The sequence below is a fragment of the Nansenia antarctica genome, assembly GCF_963989245.1.
Source record: "Nansenia antarctica genome assembly, chromosome: 12".
Classification (NCBI taxonomy): domain Eukaryota; kingdom Metazoa; phylum Chordata; class Actinopteri; order Argentiniformes; family Microstomatidae; genus Nansenia; species Nansenia antarctica.
The window spans coordinates 26,813,290-26,826,720 of record NC_137682.1 but is presented as its reverse complement, the minus strand read 5'-3'; the positions used below and the strand labels follow the sequence as shown (position 1 = coordinate 26,826,720).

Here is a 13,431-nt window from a genome sequence, read left to right as displayed (position 1 = left end):
TCCTGCCTCATAATGGCTTCCTTGACTTTCATTGACTCTCTTTGGTCCTCATGTTGACAGACACCATTAGCAGACTCCAAAGGCAAACACAAAGCCTAGAATCAATACTACACATTGACAGCTCAATTATGCTTGCACAAATGACGTGAGGGAACACACCTGATTAACCCAAACATCTGTCAAGCCAATTTTCCAATATGTTTGGTGTATATGAAATATGAATTATGATGATGATGATGATGATGATCTAGACTCTAGAGGGTGAAACCATCTGAAAACAGCAAACATTGATTTAAAGCTGAAAATCTCTACCTTACCTATAGTAATCCTCATAGTCATTCTTTTTTTTATTTCAAACTGTTGGAGTATAGAGCTAAAAGAAGACAAAATGCTTCGTCTTTCCAATACGTATGGAGGGCACTGTATATGACTAACCTACCTTGACACTCTGCACTTTGCTCAGCTCGATTGGGCTGTCATCCAGCTCGTCCTTCTGCAGTGGGCAAGAGAGGAGGGAGAAACACAAAACCTGAGACACACTTTCAAACCAGAGGCACACAGACATCATCCAGTATTGCACGCTGTTTTAGTGTTGAACAATTGATTTACGAGTATTGTAATGACCTGTTGCTTCAAGTAACATACAGTACAAGTCAAAAGTTTGGACACACTTTCCCATTCAATTCAGTGTCAAAATAAGAAAAGATGTTAGTTTGAAAATGAGATTTTGTGGTCAGGATGTACTAGAGTTGCAGAAGTACTGTACAGTATGCGGTGAGACAGGAAGTAGTGTTTTATTGTCTTGGTGCTTCTGTGTGAGGAAATGAAATCCTTGAGCCTATAAGAACCCTATTTAATGTTCTACCCCGCAAGGTGATTCCATCTTTCTGACTGAGTCAAGGTGATTACATCTTTCTGACTGAGTCAAGGTGATTACATCTTTCTGACTGAGTCAAGGTGATGACATCTTTCTGACTGAGTCAAGGTGATTACATCTTTCTGACTGAGTCAAGGTGATGACATCTTTCTGACTGAGTCAAGGTGATTACATCTTTCTGACTGAGTCAAGGTGATGACATCTTTCTGACTGAGTCAAGGTGATGACATCTTTCTGACTGAGTCAAGGTGATGACATCTTTCTGACTGAGTCAAGGTGATGACATCTTTCTGACTGAGTCAAGGTGATGACATCTTTCTGACTGAGGCAAGGTGATGACATCTTTCTGACTGAGTCAAGGTGATGACATCTTTCTGACTGAGTCAAGGTGATGACATCTTTCTGACTGAGTCAAGGTGATGACATCTTTCTGACTGAGTCAAGGTGATTACATCTTTCTGACTGAGTCAAGGTGATGACATCTTTCTGACTGAGTCAAGGTGATGACATCTTTCTGACTGAGTCAAGGTGATGACATCTTTCTGACTGAGTCAAGGTGATGACATCTTTCTGACTGAGTCAAGGTGATGACATCTTTCTGACTGAGTCAAGGTGATGACATCTTTCTGACTGAGTCAAGGTGATTCCATCTTTCTGACTGAGTCAAGGTGATTACATCTTTCTGACTGAGTCAAGGTGATTACATCTTTCTGACTGAGTCGGAGTATGTTTGTGTGTGTGTGTGTCTGTTGTTGCAGTTAGTGTTAGTATGTATTAAATGTGTGTTTTGATTATTATTTTATTTAACCTTTATTTATACAGGTAAGAAACACATTGAGCCCCAAGGACTCATTTTCAAGTGTGACCTGTTCACAGGCATACAACATCCACCATTGATTTAAAGCTGTGAGTCCATATGTAAGTGTGACATTTTCTGAGTGAACACATACAGTATATTTGTGTGTGTGGGGTTGGGGTTGTGTGTGTTTTATGGACTGCAGCCATATCCTGTGGTCCAGGGTCATAGCCAGTACTACTGGAAGTACTTGGTGAGCTGTGTGGAGGGTCTGCTTGTGTTAACCACATTGGTTTTGTTACATAGTCCAAGCTCTATTTCTTTCTCTTACTAACCTGCCTGTAACAACTGATAATGTAATAACATACATTATACAACAGTTATAATATAGAACATTATATTGTATAACGTAACGTTGCATGTATAATGTAATACAACTGGATAATGTTAGTAACTTGTTAAATAGAAAAAAAATTAATGACTTTATTTCATTATCCGGCTGTTGTTATGATGTTAGTAAAATGACAAAGTAAGGCAAATGTTTTTTGTTGAATAATGTACCAACATCAGCGTCTGCACCAGCACACACCCACATGCACGTGCATGCACACATGTACACACACACACACACACACACACAAAACACCACAAAAACATAGAGAAAGTGTTGGATCGTCTCAAAGATGATTGAATGTATTTTTAGTTACTAACCACTGACATGGCTCTTTCTTCCCTCAATCACACCATATTGAAACTTGTCACGATCCAACTATTTCTGTCATGGTAAGCTCAGTGGGTTATGATGATTGGCTACCCAGGGTACATGGGGGAGTGGCTTGCCTGTTGGCGGGTGTTATTTGAATGGTGGTAAATACCCAGCTGGGGAGACACATTGAGGAAGTCATTGAGGAGAGTGAAGAAGACTCATTGAGAGAAACCCCATTCCAGAAGCAACGTGTTATGAACCCCTGAGGATATTTACTGTGGAAAACTATTATACTGTTGCGACTGTGACCTAACCCCACGTTGTGTTGTGTCCGACGTGTCGTTTGTCACACAAACACACATACACACGCATGCACGCACACACACACACACACACACACACACACACACACACACATACACATACACACACACACACACACACACACACACACACACACACCTCAAAAGTTGAGGGCTAGCTTTGAAATATTAATGTGATTATATAGAACATTCAACCTATGGGGGAGCTCTTGAGCTATGTGGGAACCCTAAGTTTTAGAAAATATTAATATTTAAGAAATATTCTCAAGAAATTACTTGATTCGGCATGGAGAGGCACACAAAAGCATATTTTGCTAATGTTTGTTAGCTTCCAATGTTAAAAGAGAGCTGCACACTCTTGCTCTCCTGCTAGTTATTTATTTAACCGACCTTCTTCAGGGTTTAACTCCAATTAACAGTTAACAAACAACAGGAAAAATAATTTACTCACCGGATGATGTAATAACCACTGCATAATGTAATAACATTATTACATGTTCTGTCTAGTTATTATAATATCTGGTTACATTATAAATGTTAAAGTTATTATATTATCCGGTGTAATTAAATTAACAGTTATTACAAGGTTATTTTGTAAATAACATTGTGTAACAATAATAACTCATCCCATCTCTGCTACAGTACATTACATGATGGTAATGATGAATGATGTTTTTTTGAGGACTTATTTTCTCTCAGTGGTATTGATTTGGCAACCATTTTCAGATGAAGAATAATTACGTTTTTCTCAAAGTAAGTTACCATCAAACACAGATTCGTTGGAGGGAATTGTACCATGACAAAACACAATGGATCTCCCTTGTGTTCACACACACACACACACACACACACACACACACACACACACACACACACACAGCCTCCCACGCATTTTCCTTCGTTTTTTCCCCTGCTACTTTTGAGTGTTGATTTTCACCCCGAGTTCTAAAAGGGAGGAATGACTCATGAAGTTGCAGCATCAGACTCTGGCCTTGGGCATCCCCCAAGGATCAGTACTGGGACCGACGTTATTACAGTCAGCCTGAGTGGATCTGAGTGGGATGTTTGAGAGGATCCTCCAGTAGATGTTTGAGTGTGTGTGTGTGTTAGAGTGGATCCTCCAGTGGGATGTTAGAGTGGATCCTCCAGTGGGATGTTTGAGTGGATCCTCCAGTGGGATGTTTGAGAGGATCCTCCAGTGGGATGTTTGCCTTATCACAAGATGGAGTCTCCACTGTTTAACTGCTTTATACAACATTTCATCATGACTCAAAGAGGTGGAATAGGAAAATATGTAAATATGGAGGGATTGTCAATGGACTAAGGGTGTAAGGCTATTGGGGGAGGCATGGGGAGAGGGGAGTGTATGTGTGTGTGTGTGTGTGTGTGTGTGTGTGTGTGTGTGTGTACGAAACCAACTAGCAGGCCTACAGGTGTCAACTCTAATTTAGTCTAGGGGTGCTAGGCTGTCTAAAAGGTTCTGTGCCTCGTCCAGATGTCTGTATTAGTGTGAGAAGTGGGAGTATGCGGACAGTGTTGGGTCATGGACCTGTGGAGAAAGCAGCTTACCAGGGTCCAGGAGCAGCACTACCCCCCCAAGGTGTGGACTGAAATCTGACAGTGTGCAACATTGCCTGCAGTAAAAATAAATTACACCCTAGTCAGCAGACTATTGTGGGCCAGATCTAGTCTTGTGGTGTCACATATGTCTGAGTGCCAAAAATGGCAAGTACAGTGCATTCGGAAGGTATTCAGACCCCTTCACTTTTTCCACATGTTGCTGCGTTATAGCAATTAAAATGGATTGAATTAAAATCATTTGCCATCAAGCCACACAAAATACCCCAGAATGACAAAGCGAAACCACATTTTTGATATTCCAGTAAATGTATTAAAATGTAAATACAGAACCTGGCTCATGTACATACAGTGCTGCTTGAAAGTATGTGAACCCCCTTGTGCGATTATAGATTTGTTTTGGTTTTTACCATGAAATCTTTATTTAATCAGAACCAAATGCAAAAATGTCATCAACAAATCACTCAATAAATTCAATTGAGTTGTCCATCTTAATGCAAGGATAATAGTTCATGTAATTTTGGAATCAATATCTTAGTTTTTATAGGGTCTCTGATTTGCATAGTTTGCAATTGCACACTGTGTGGATCAGGTTGTCATTATAAATTGAGCAAATGGAGAGGAACAAAACTGCTCAGGAATGCGACCCTGAGGCCTGGGGAGACTTACACAAATCTACAAAGTTGAATTGTGGAGAGGAAAAAGCACAGTCGATGGAACAACATCATCTCAGTCACTCTAATTGGTCTATAACAAAGTAGCCAAAAATAATCCCTACTCTACACTAACTAGGTAGTAGTGGGGATGTTCGTTTGAAAGTTTCTGTTGATATGGGCCTGACTAATCCCTGGAGTGGAAACCTTCCATGTTCCATTACGTTCATGCCTTCTAGTAACTAACTGAACTGCGAATCAATGATAGTCGTTATTACATGCCTATATTCTTCTTTTAAAAGCTGCTTGTTTACTTGTTTTAACCTGAGTGGGCATTTGAATATCTTTCATATCGTTTACGTAGTTTAAGTAGCTATGATTAAGTAGCTATGATGAATTGAAAATCAAGGACCCCAATTGAAACAAGCCAGTGGCTTTCTTGGGTTTTTATCCTTTTAGATTGACCTTGTATGTAATATGTACTTTCATGTACCTACTTCTGCAAACCTTCTAATAAAGTTTTCAATCAATCAATCAATAGTGTACCAAACCTGTGTTGATCCACCTGAAGAAAAAGCTTTTTTGTGGCAATAATGGGAAGGATTAGAAAGCTGAGACTTTATTGGCAGATGTTAATGAGCGACGACGTTGTCATAACAGGTCAGAGGTCACACTCGAAAGAATTAGGCAGATTTAGACTCAGGACAGAACCTCCAACTTTCAGATAAAGCTCAACGGACACAGCGATAATAATGATTCATCATACTTTGGTGATGCTAATTTCATCTGCCTTGGTCCAAATGTTCAATGGACTGATACAACAACATATACATATCTATTTCTGAAGAAATTGGATTAAGAATACAAACTGGGCATGGGTGTGTGTGTGTGTGTCTAGGAATACTTACTGACTTTCCCTTCCTGAAGAGCAGCTGGTTCCCTGCCAGGGTGAAGTAGCGAGTTTTCCAGCGCTTGATGAACTTCCAGCGCACCTGTTTCTCCTTCAGTTTCCCCTCAATCAGTGGCTGTCCATCCTGGTTAACCACTACAGAGAAAACACCATCAGTAACAATTAGAGATTGACAGAGAAACACAGTCATCAATACTAGCAAGAGAATGAAAAGCCATCTAAAAGCCGGGTACACACATAAAGATTTTCTAAATCTTGACAGATTTTTTTATCTGAGACCCCACACATGAAGATAAAAAAATCATGATTGAACAGTTTGGATTGTATTGTGTGTGGTGTGCTCCGATATTCCCAATACAGCACACCACATACATAAAGATCTGTCCTACGACAGAGTCGTATCATCCAAGCCAGAAATCTCGCATGATCAGGGTAGTAGTACCCTGACTGACCTGTACGAGGCAGCCATGTGCGACAGGGCAAATAAGGTGGTGAAGAACGAAAAGAAGAAGACGTGTCAGTCAGCTCGCTTCTTGATTGGCTACATTCCATTCCACGTCACAATCGGACTTGGGAGTCGGCCACACACAAGAGGACTTTTGATCGTAAATATTGAACACGTTTAATATTTACGATTGTCTGCCCCAACCATTTTCCGAGCAGATTGTTGGGAGAAAATGACTCTTAACACACCTCACACCACAGGATAATCTTGTAGGATAATCTTTAGAGCCATACGATAATCGGGCGTTTGCTGTCCTTGGTCGGAAGGGGCCAAATCGGCCAGATTATCTTTATGTGTGTATCAGGCTTAAATAATTTATCATAGTTTTATTAATGATGGCTGCAATTGCATTTTCTCAAATTTTTTGTGTACATGGCTGTACTGCTGTATATATTTTTTTATAAAACGGATGGGTGAAATCAAGCAATCTGATCTATATTGAGCGTATACCACAGCTACGATTAGTAGAGCCTCATCACAGTTCGAAATGAATACGCCTGTTTCACGGTCAACATTCCAAATATAACAGACTTTTAATTCAATCTCAAGGACATTTTATCAACTTAAAAAAAATAAAACATTATAATCCTACGCAAAGTAACCATGTAGATTCCCAATATGTGGTCTGTTTATCAAAATAAAGCCTGTTTGAAAATGTGTCGAGACGTTTTCGGAGTGCCCTGCCTGCGTCCACTACAGCCGCGCGCTGTGACAACAGCACTTGTCAGCGTTCCAAATCCGTTACAAAATATCAAACACATACCATACTACAATCCGTTACAAACTAACAAACGTTTCTGAAGCTAGGTAAAATATATGGAAATGGAAACATTTCAGGTGAATTTTGACCTCCTGGGTGGCCTAACTATGGAGGAGTGGTTAGAGTGCTCTCCAGGTAAAGTTACACATAAACGCCGACATACCGCTTGCTTAGCGACCAACTGCAATAAGAGGAACTATTTTATTTGAGGGGAACTATTTAAGATGATTAATTACGAATAAAAACTATTTGAATTTGAGTGTGCTTTTCTAATTCATATTGACAGTGTTGGTAACCGTTTTATAAAAGCAATAGCTCACTTTTCCGCGTCGGGCCGAACAACGCCCCTTAGCTGTGATATAATAAGCATATACCACGGCCTGTCGTGAGCTATTGCTTAAGTAACCTTAATGTAACCTTAATGGTTAGATGGGTGACAACGCCATTCTCTTTAAAGGGGAGAAACCCTCCAACTGGTGTACATTCCAAATACACACTAACTAGTTCCCACACAGAGTTTCCAATGAAGGAAGAGGGTACACAGAGGCTTCTGTAAATCACAAATGTTCTTTATTTTTATACCAATTTCAAAGGCATATAAAATGAGCCAAATGAATGTGATTAAAGGTAGGACAAAGATGCCACTGTAATATTGCGTCATGCGCAGAATATGGGCACAGAGTGCCAAGCAATACACGCCACTATCACACGTCAGGTCAACCAAAACACATCTAACAAATATAAATCATCACAGCAATGGTAAAAGTGCACAAAATCACAACACTACAATCAAAGTGGACCATAAACAAAAGACTGCTTCAGTGGCACGTTATCACAGGGCTCAATTTCTGAGGCACAGAGTTACAGCTCAAGTATAAACATTATAAAATAACAACGGGCTAAAACTATGGAGGAAAAACAGTGGCTGTGCGCCGTGCTGCCACACGCCGATACAGCCTAGGACCACAAAGTGCAAAGTGGTGATTAGGCCTTCCTAAACCCTCATCTCCAGACATACAATACAGAAATAAGCAAACATTCACCAAACACATAACCAAATACATATACAATACAAATACTCCTCACCTCACAACCACTTCCAAACTCTGCTCTCCACACATGTGCTCGACGGGAACAAACGTGACATCTAGGCATGTCTGACCATGTGTCAATCCTCCTGATCCCAGCCTACACTCCCATGAGGAAAAGTGCTCCCATCACCACTAAGACTGTCAGAACCTGGCCAGCAGGGTCCGCTCCACTGCAGATCTGCCTGAATGACACCTCATGGCAGGAATATGAGCATGAGGACCTGGAACAGTTCACGTCGTCGGTTCTGAACCACATAGTGAACTGCACCAACTCAGCCACCGTGGACAAACGGGTCCGGGTCTACCCCAACACGAAGCCATGGATGACTGGGAAGGTCCAAAAACTGATCAAGGAGAGGGACAACGCCTTCGCAGGGAAGGGCACACTGCTGTACAGCACCACCAGGGCTAACCTAAAGCGCGGCATCCGAGAGGCCAAGGCAGACCACAGAAAGAAGATTGAGGAATGCTTCCTGAGCAACGACTCCAGGCGGGTGTGGCAGGGGGTTCAGCACATGACAAACTTCAGAGCCAACAGGCTCACAGCCGTGGAGGACGACCCCCTGCTGGCGGAAAAGCTGAACTCCTTCTACGCCCGGTTCGACGAGGGGCGAACGGAGGTAACCACAACACAAACACCACTCTCTCCAGCTCTCAGCAGCCTCACCCTCACAGAGCATGAAGTGAGACGCGTGCTGAAGGCGGTGGACCCCAGGAAAGCCTCAGGGCCGGATGGCGTCCTGGGATGGGTGCTGAGGGACTGCGCCGACCAGCTGGCCGGGGTTTTCACCAACATCTTCAACCAGTCCCTGTCCCAGGCCACCATCCCGCCCTGCCTGAAAACCTCAACTATCATCCCAGTCCCGAAGAAAAGCACGGTGAGCTGCCTAAACGACTACCGCCCGGTGGCACTCACACCAATCATCATGAAGTGCTTCGAGAAACTAGTCCGGGCCCACATAGTCACACGCCTCCCGCCCAACCTGGATCCATACCAGTTCGCCTACAGAGCCCACAGGTCCACAGAGGACGCCATCGCGACGACTCTCCACTCCACTCTATCCCACCTGGAGAGGGGAAACAGCTACGCGAGACTGCTCTGGACGGATTGATGGCAGCTGCTGGATTGAAAAAATCAGGTGTAGTGCTGAGGCACAAATGTGTACATTTCAAGCCTGCAAACTGCGACACTTTAAATGAATGTGCAATAACACTATGTGCAATATGACAACCCTAGTCGTCTTATCTGTACAGTATAGTATAGTGGATAGTGTACATAGCCTTTATTTATGTAAACCAGCTCCTTTCCCTTCTTGTTTTTTTCCTTATTTTTTCTTTCCTAGCACCAGGGGAGCCACCCCTCCCAAATTTCGTTGTTTGGTACCTGTACTATAGCAATGACAATAAAGACCATTCATTCATTCATTCATTCATTCTTTGTGGACTTCAGCTCTGCCTTCAACACCATCCTTCCAGACAGGCTAGTGACCAAACTACTAGACCTGGGACTATCACACTCTATATGTGCATGGATCAAGGACTTCCTGTCTGACCGCCCCCAGAGGGTGCGGGTGGGCTCCCACACCTCCACAGCCCTCAGACTCAGCACTGGGTCCCCCCAGGGCTGCGTGCTAAGCCCCATCCTCTACAACCTCTACACCTACGACTTCACCCCCGTCCACCCCAGCAACTCCATCGTAAAGTTTGCAGACGACACCACCGTGGTGGGCTGCATCTCGGGGGGGGACGAGGCGGCGTACAGGGATGAGGTAGAGCAGCTGAGCAAGCTGTGCAAGGTTAACAACCTGCTGCTGAACCAGTCAAAGACCCAGGAAATCATCGTGGACTTCAGGAGGAAAAAATCTGAGGTCCAGCCCCTGCTCGTCGACGGAGGGAGCGTGGAGAGAGTCTCAACCCTCCGATTCCTGGGGGTGCACATACAGGATGACCTGTCCTGGAAGAACAACACAGCAGCCATCATCAAGAAGGCACAACAGCGGCTCTTCTTCCTGAGAGTCCTCAGGAAAGACCACATCGGACAGGAGATGCTGGTGGCCTTCTACCGCTGCGCAGTGGAGAGCATCCTCACCTACTGCATCTGCATCTGGTTCTCCAGCTGCACAGCCGCAGAGAGGAATGCGCTACAGAGAGTCGTGAGATCGGCCCAGAAGATCACCGGCGCCCCCCTCCCCTCTCTGGAAGAGCTGTACAATACACGCTGCCTCAGGAAGGCCTCCAAGATCTCCAGAGACCCATCCCACCCTGGGTACGAACACTTTGCTCGGCTGCCCTCGAACAGGCGGTTCAGGACCATGTTCGCAAGGACAAACAGACTGAAGCTCAGCTTCTACCCCAGGGCCATTCAGGCCCTGAACACAGCAAAGACCTAGGTTCTAGGCCCTGGACAATCTAGACAAATTGATGGCAGCTACTAGATTGAAATCAAGTGTAATACTGAAACACAAATGTGTACATTTCAAACCTGCAAACTGCGACACTTTAAATGAATGTGCAATAACACTATGTGCAATATGACAACCCTAGGGTACATAAGGTTCAGAGAATAGGAAATGTTAGAATAGGTATAGCATAGCATAGAGTACAGCATAGTGTTTTATTTGTATAGTATAGTATAGTGGATAGTGTACATAGCCTTTATTTATGTAAACCAGCTCCTTTCCCTTCTTGTTTTTTAGTTTTCTTTCCTAGCACCAGGGGAGCCCCCCCCCTCCCAAATGTCGTTGTTTGGTACCTGTACTATATCAATGACAATAAAGACCATTCATCATTCATTCATTCATTCATTCATTTTTATGAAACATACATAATTGTGTAAAATAATCTTTGTTAGAGATAAAATTAAGCTCCCTGGTTCATCCTGGCTAACACATGAAAATAACTAGTTGGTGGAAGTTAAAAACAATAAAATAATAGTCTTATGTACGTATGTAATGGTAATCAGCTGTCTTGGATCACATCAGATCAATAGTCAGCTAATAACATAATGAAGAAAATACCTTCTCTTTATCACAGGTGATAGTTTTATTACTCGCCATTGCATTCTTTATCAAAAGGTTTGCTGGAGCTCCTTAAAATCCTATAGATCTCTTCATTACTCCCTTTTTGTGTATAAAGCTTTACTGCATAAACTCCCAATTAATACTAAATTCAAGGACATGAATTACCTAACCTGTTCTCAGAATAGCTTAGGTTCCCTGGGTCTCCACCAAATTGGGCAAATCTCCTGTTAGTGGACTGCAGTTATATAGCACCTTTATCCAAAGCGCTTTACAACAGACATTCACCCGTTCACACACACATTCACACACACATTCACACACCAATGGCGGCAAGCTACCATGCAAGGCGCCGGACGCTCACTGGGAGCAATTTGGGGTTCAGTGTCTTGCCCAAGGACACCTCAACATGTGGCCAGCCGGGGCAGCGCCACAGCTGCCCCACTGTTAGTTATGCGCCTAACTTCTGGAGCAATCTACAGGAAAAAGTCGGATGTTCTGGTGCCACTTGGGCAATTTAGGGTGTGGATTGAGGACCTCCTGGGTGAAAGACGTGATGCTTCCCCTAATATTGTGGTTTTATATGATGTACTGATTTCTGTATTGAACTGTGTTGTCATTTTTATGTGTTGTTTTGTTATTGTGTAAATATTGTTGACAGGGTGCACCTGAAAAGAGAGCTTGGTCTCAGTGAGTTTCCCTTGTACCAATGGTTTGGAGAACAACCAGACCTCTACAGACCTGTGAACTGTGTCAGGGCTTGGCTGCATTTACATTACATTGAAATGTTTTGCATTTAGCGGACGCCTTATTCCAAAGCGACTTACACTTGATACATTTGAGTAAGCAAGTGAATCATCAATCCACCAGTCGTAGCAGGAAGATTAATCCAGCTCAGGCCCGGGGGGCCATTGGCAGTCTCTGTGCTAGAAGGAAAAATCAACTTCTATCACCATCTTCTAAACTTTTTTTTTATTATTATATAGACACTGGAGAAACAGAGAAACAGTACAAGGGGAGCAATAGAAGTTTTAGGGGACACAGTAAAGGGGAAAAAACGGGTGTCTTCAGGGGACGCAGTGCTGGGGGGCAGGAGATGTCTCAGGAGGAGCAGTTAAGGTGTAACCTGAAGAGATGGGTCTTGGCTGCACTGGAGAGGAGGCTCGTTGGTCTCCAGAGAAGCTCCTCAGAACATTTGTTCAAGTTATAGTTATGTTTGCTGGTAATGCAAGTAGGCGTCGTCTATTGTCAGTCCTATAATTTATTGTTTCATGTTTTGTCAGCCAACACCTCTTGTCACCTCACACCTTCTCAACACCCAACCCCCCTCCCTTCATCCTTATTGGCCAAGGCACACAGAGAAGGCAACAACTTCCTGTATTTAATGACTCAAAGTTAATGGGCAGGTAAGATTGAAAGAATAAAACTGATTCTTCACTTCATGTTTTTGCATGAATTACCTCTGTAAGTTGTATAACGTGCGTTCAGGCACAAACACAAAAACACACACAAGCACACTCACACACTCACAGCATCTGGTCTGATTAGTAACACTCTGCCCACTTTGTCTCTATCCGGGCTGAGCTGGACGAGGCCCCTGTCTGTGGGACTCAAAGCCCCAGGCCACACTCACATGGCCTGTTCTGGTGCCAGTACACACACACACACACACACACACACACACACACACACACACACACACACACACACACACACACACACACACACACACACACACACACACACACACACACACACACACACACACACACACACACACACACACACACACACACACACACACACACACACACACACACACACAATTTGGTGCCAGTAAACCAGGAAGTGAGATGGTGCCTCCACTAGAACGAAACAAAGCAGGCCTTTGTCTGAGCAATGATGAGTAACGCAGACATGGATCACTGGCACTATGATCGCTCTCAGATATGTGAGTGTGTGTGTGTGTGTGTGTGTGTGTGTGTGTGTGTGTGTGTGCGTGCGTGAGTGTGTGTGTGTGTGTGTGTGTGTTTCAGATGGGATGTACTGCCAGAGTCACAAATCATTCTAATCATTCCTACACAGGGAGGAGGACCTTTTATGGGTACAAGACACCATATTCTAGAACAGATCACACAACACTGGAGCACTAAAAGGGGGGGAATGTGGCACACAGAACAGCAGTGTTTGATACAGCTGTAAACAATATAGAATT

General features: G+C 43.3%; 1 protein-coding gene across 1 annotated transcript in view; it reads right to left on the bottom strand.

Annotated features, from left to right (window-relative positions):
* veph1 (ventricular zone expressed PH domain-containing 1) overlaps positions 1–13,431 on the bottom strand; it is a gene marked incomplete at both ends in the record, with an annotated part of 105,312 nt that overhangs the window by 2,431 nt on the left and 89,450 nt on the right. Inside the window, 2 exons of the mRNA XM_080543675.1 lie at positions 440–493; positions 5,842–5,978. Of these exons, the coding sequence (XP_080399801.1) occupies positions 440–493; positions 5,842–5,978 (191 nt within the window). The remainder of the gene's footprint in view (positions 1–439; positions 494–5,841; positions 5,979–13,431) is intronic.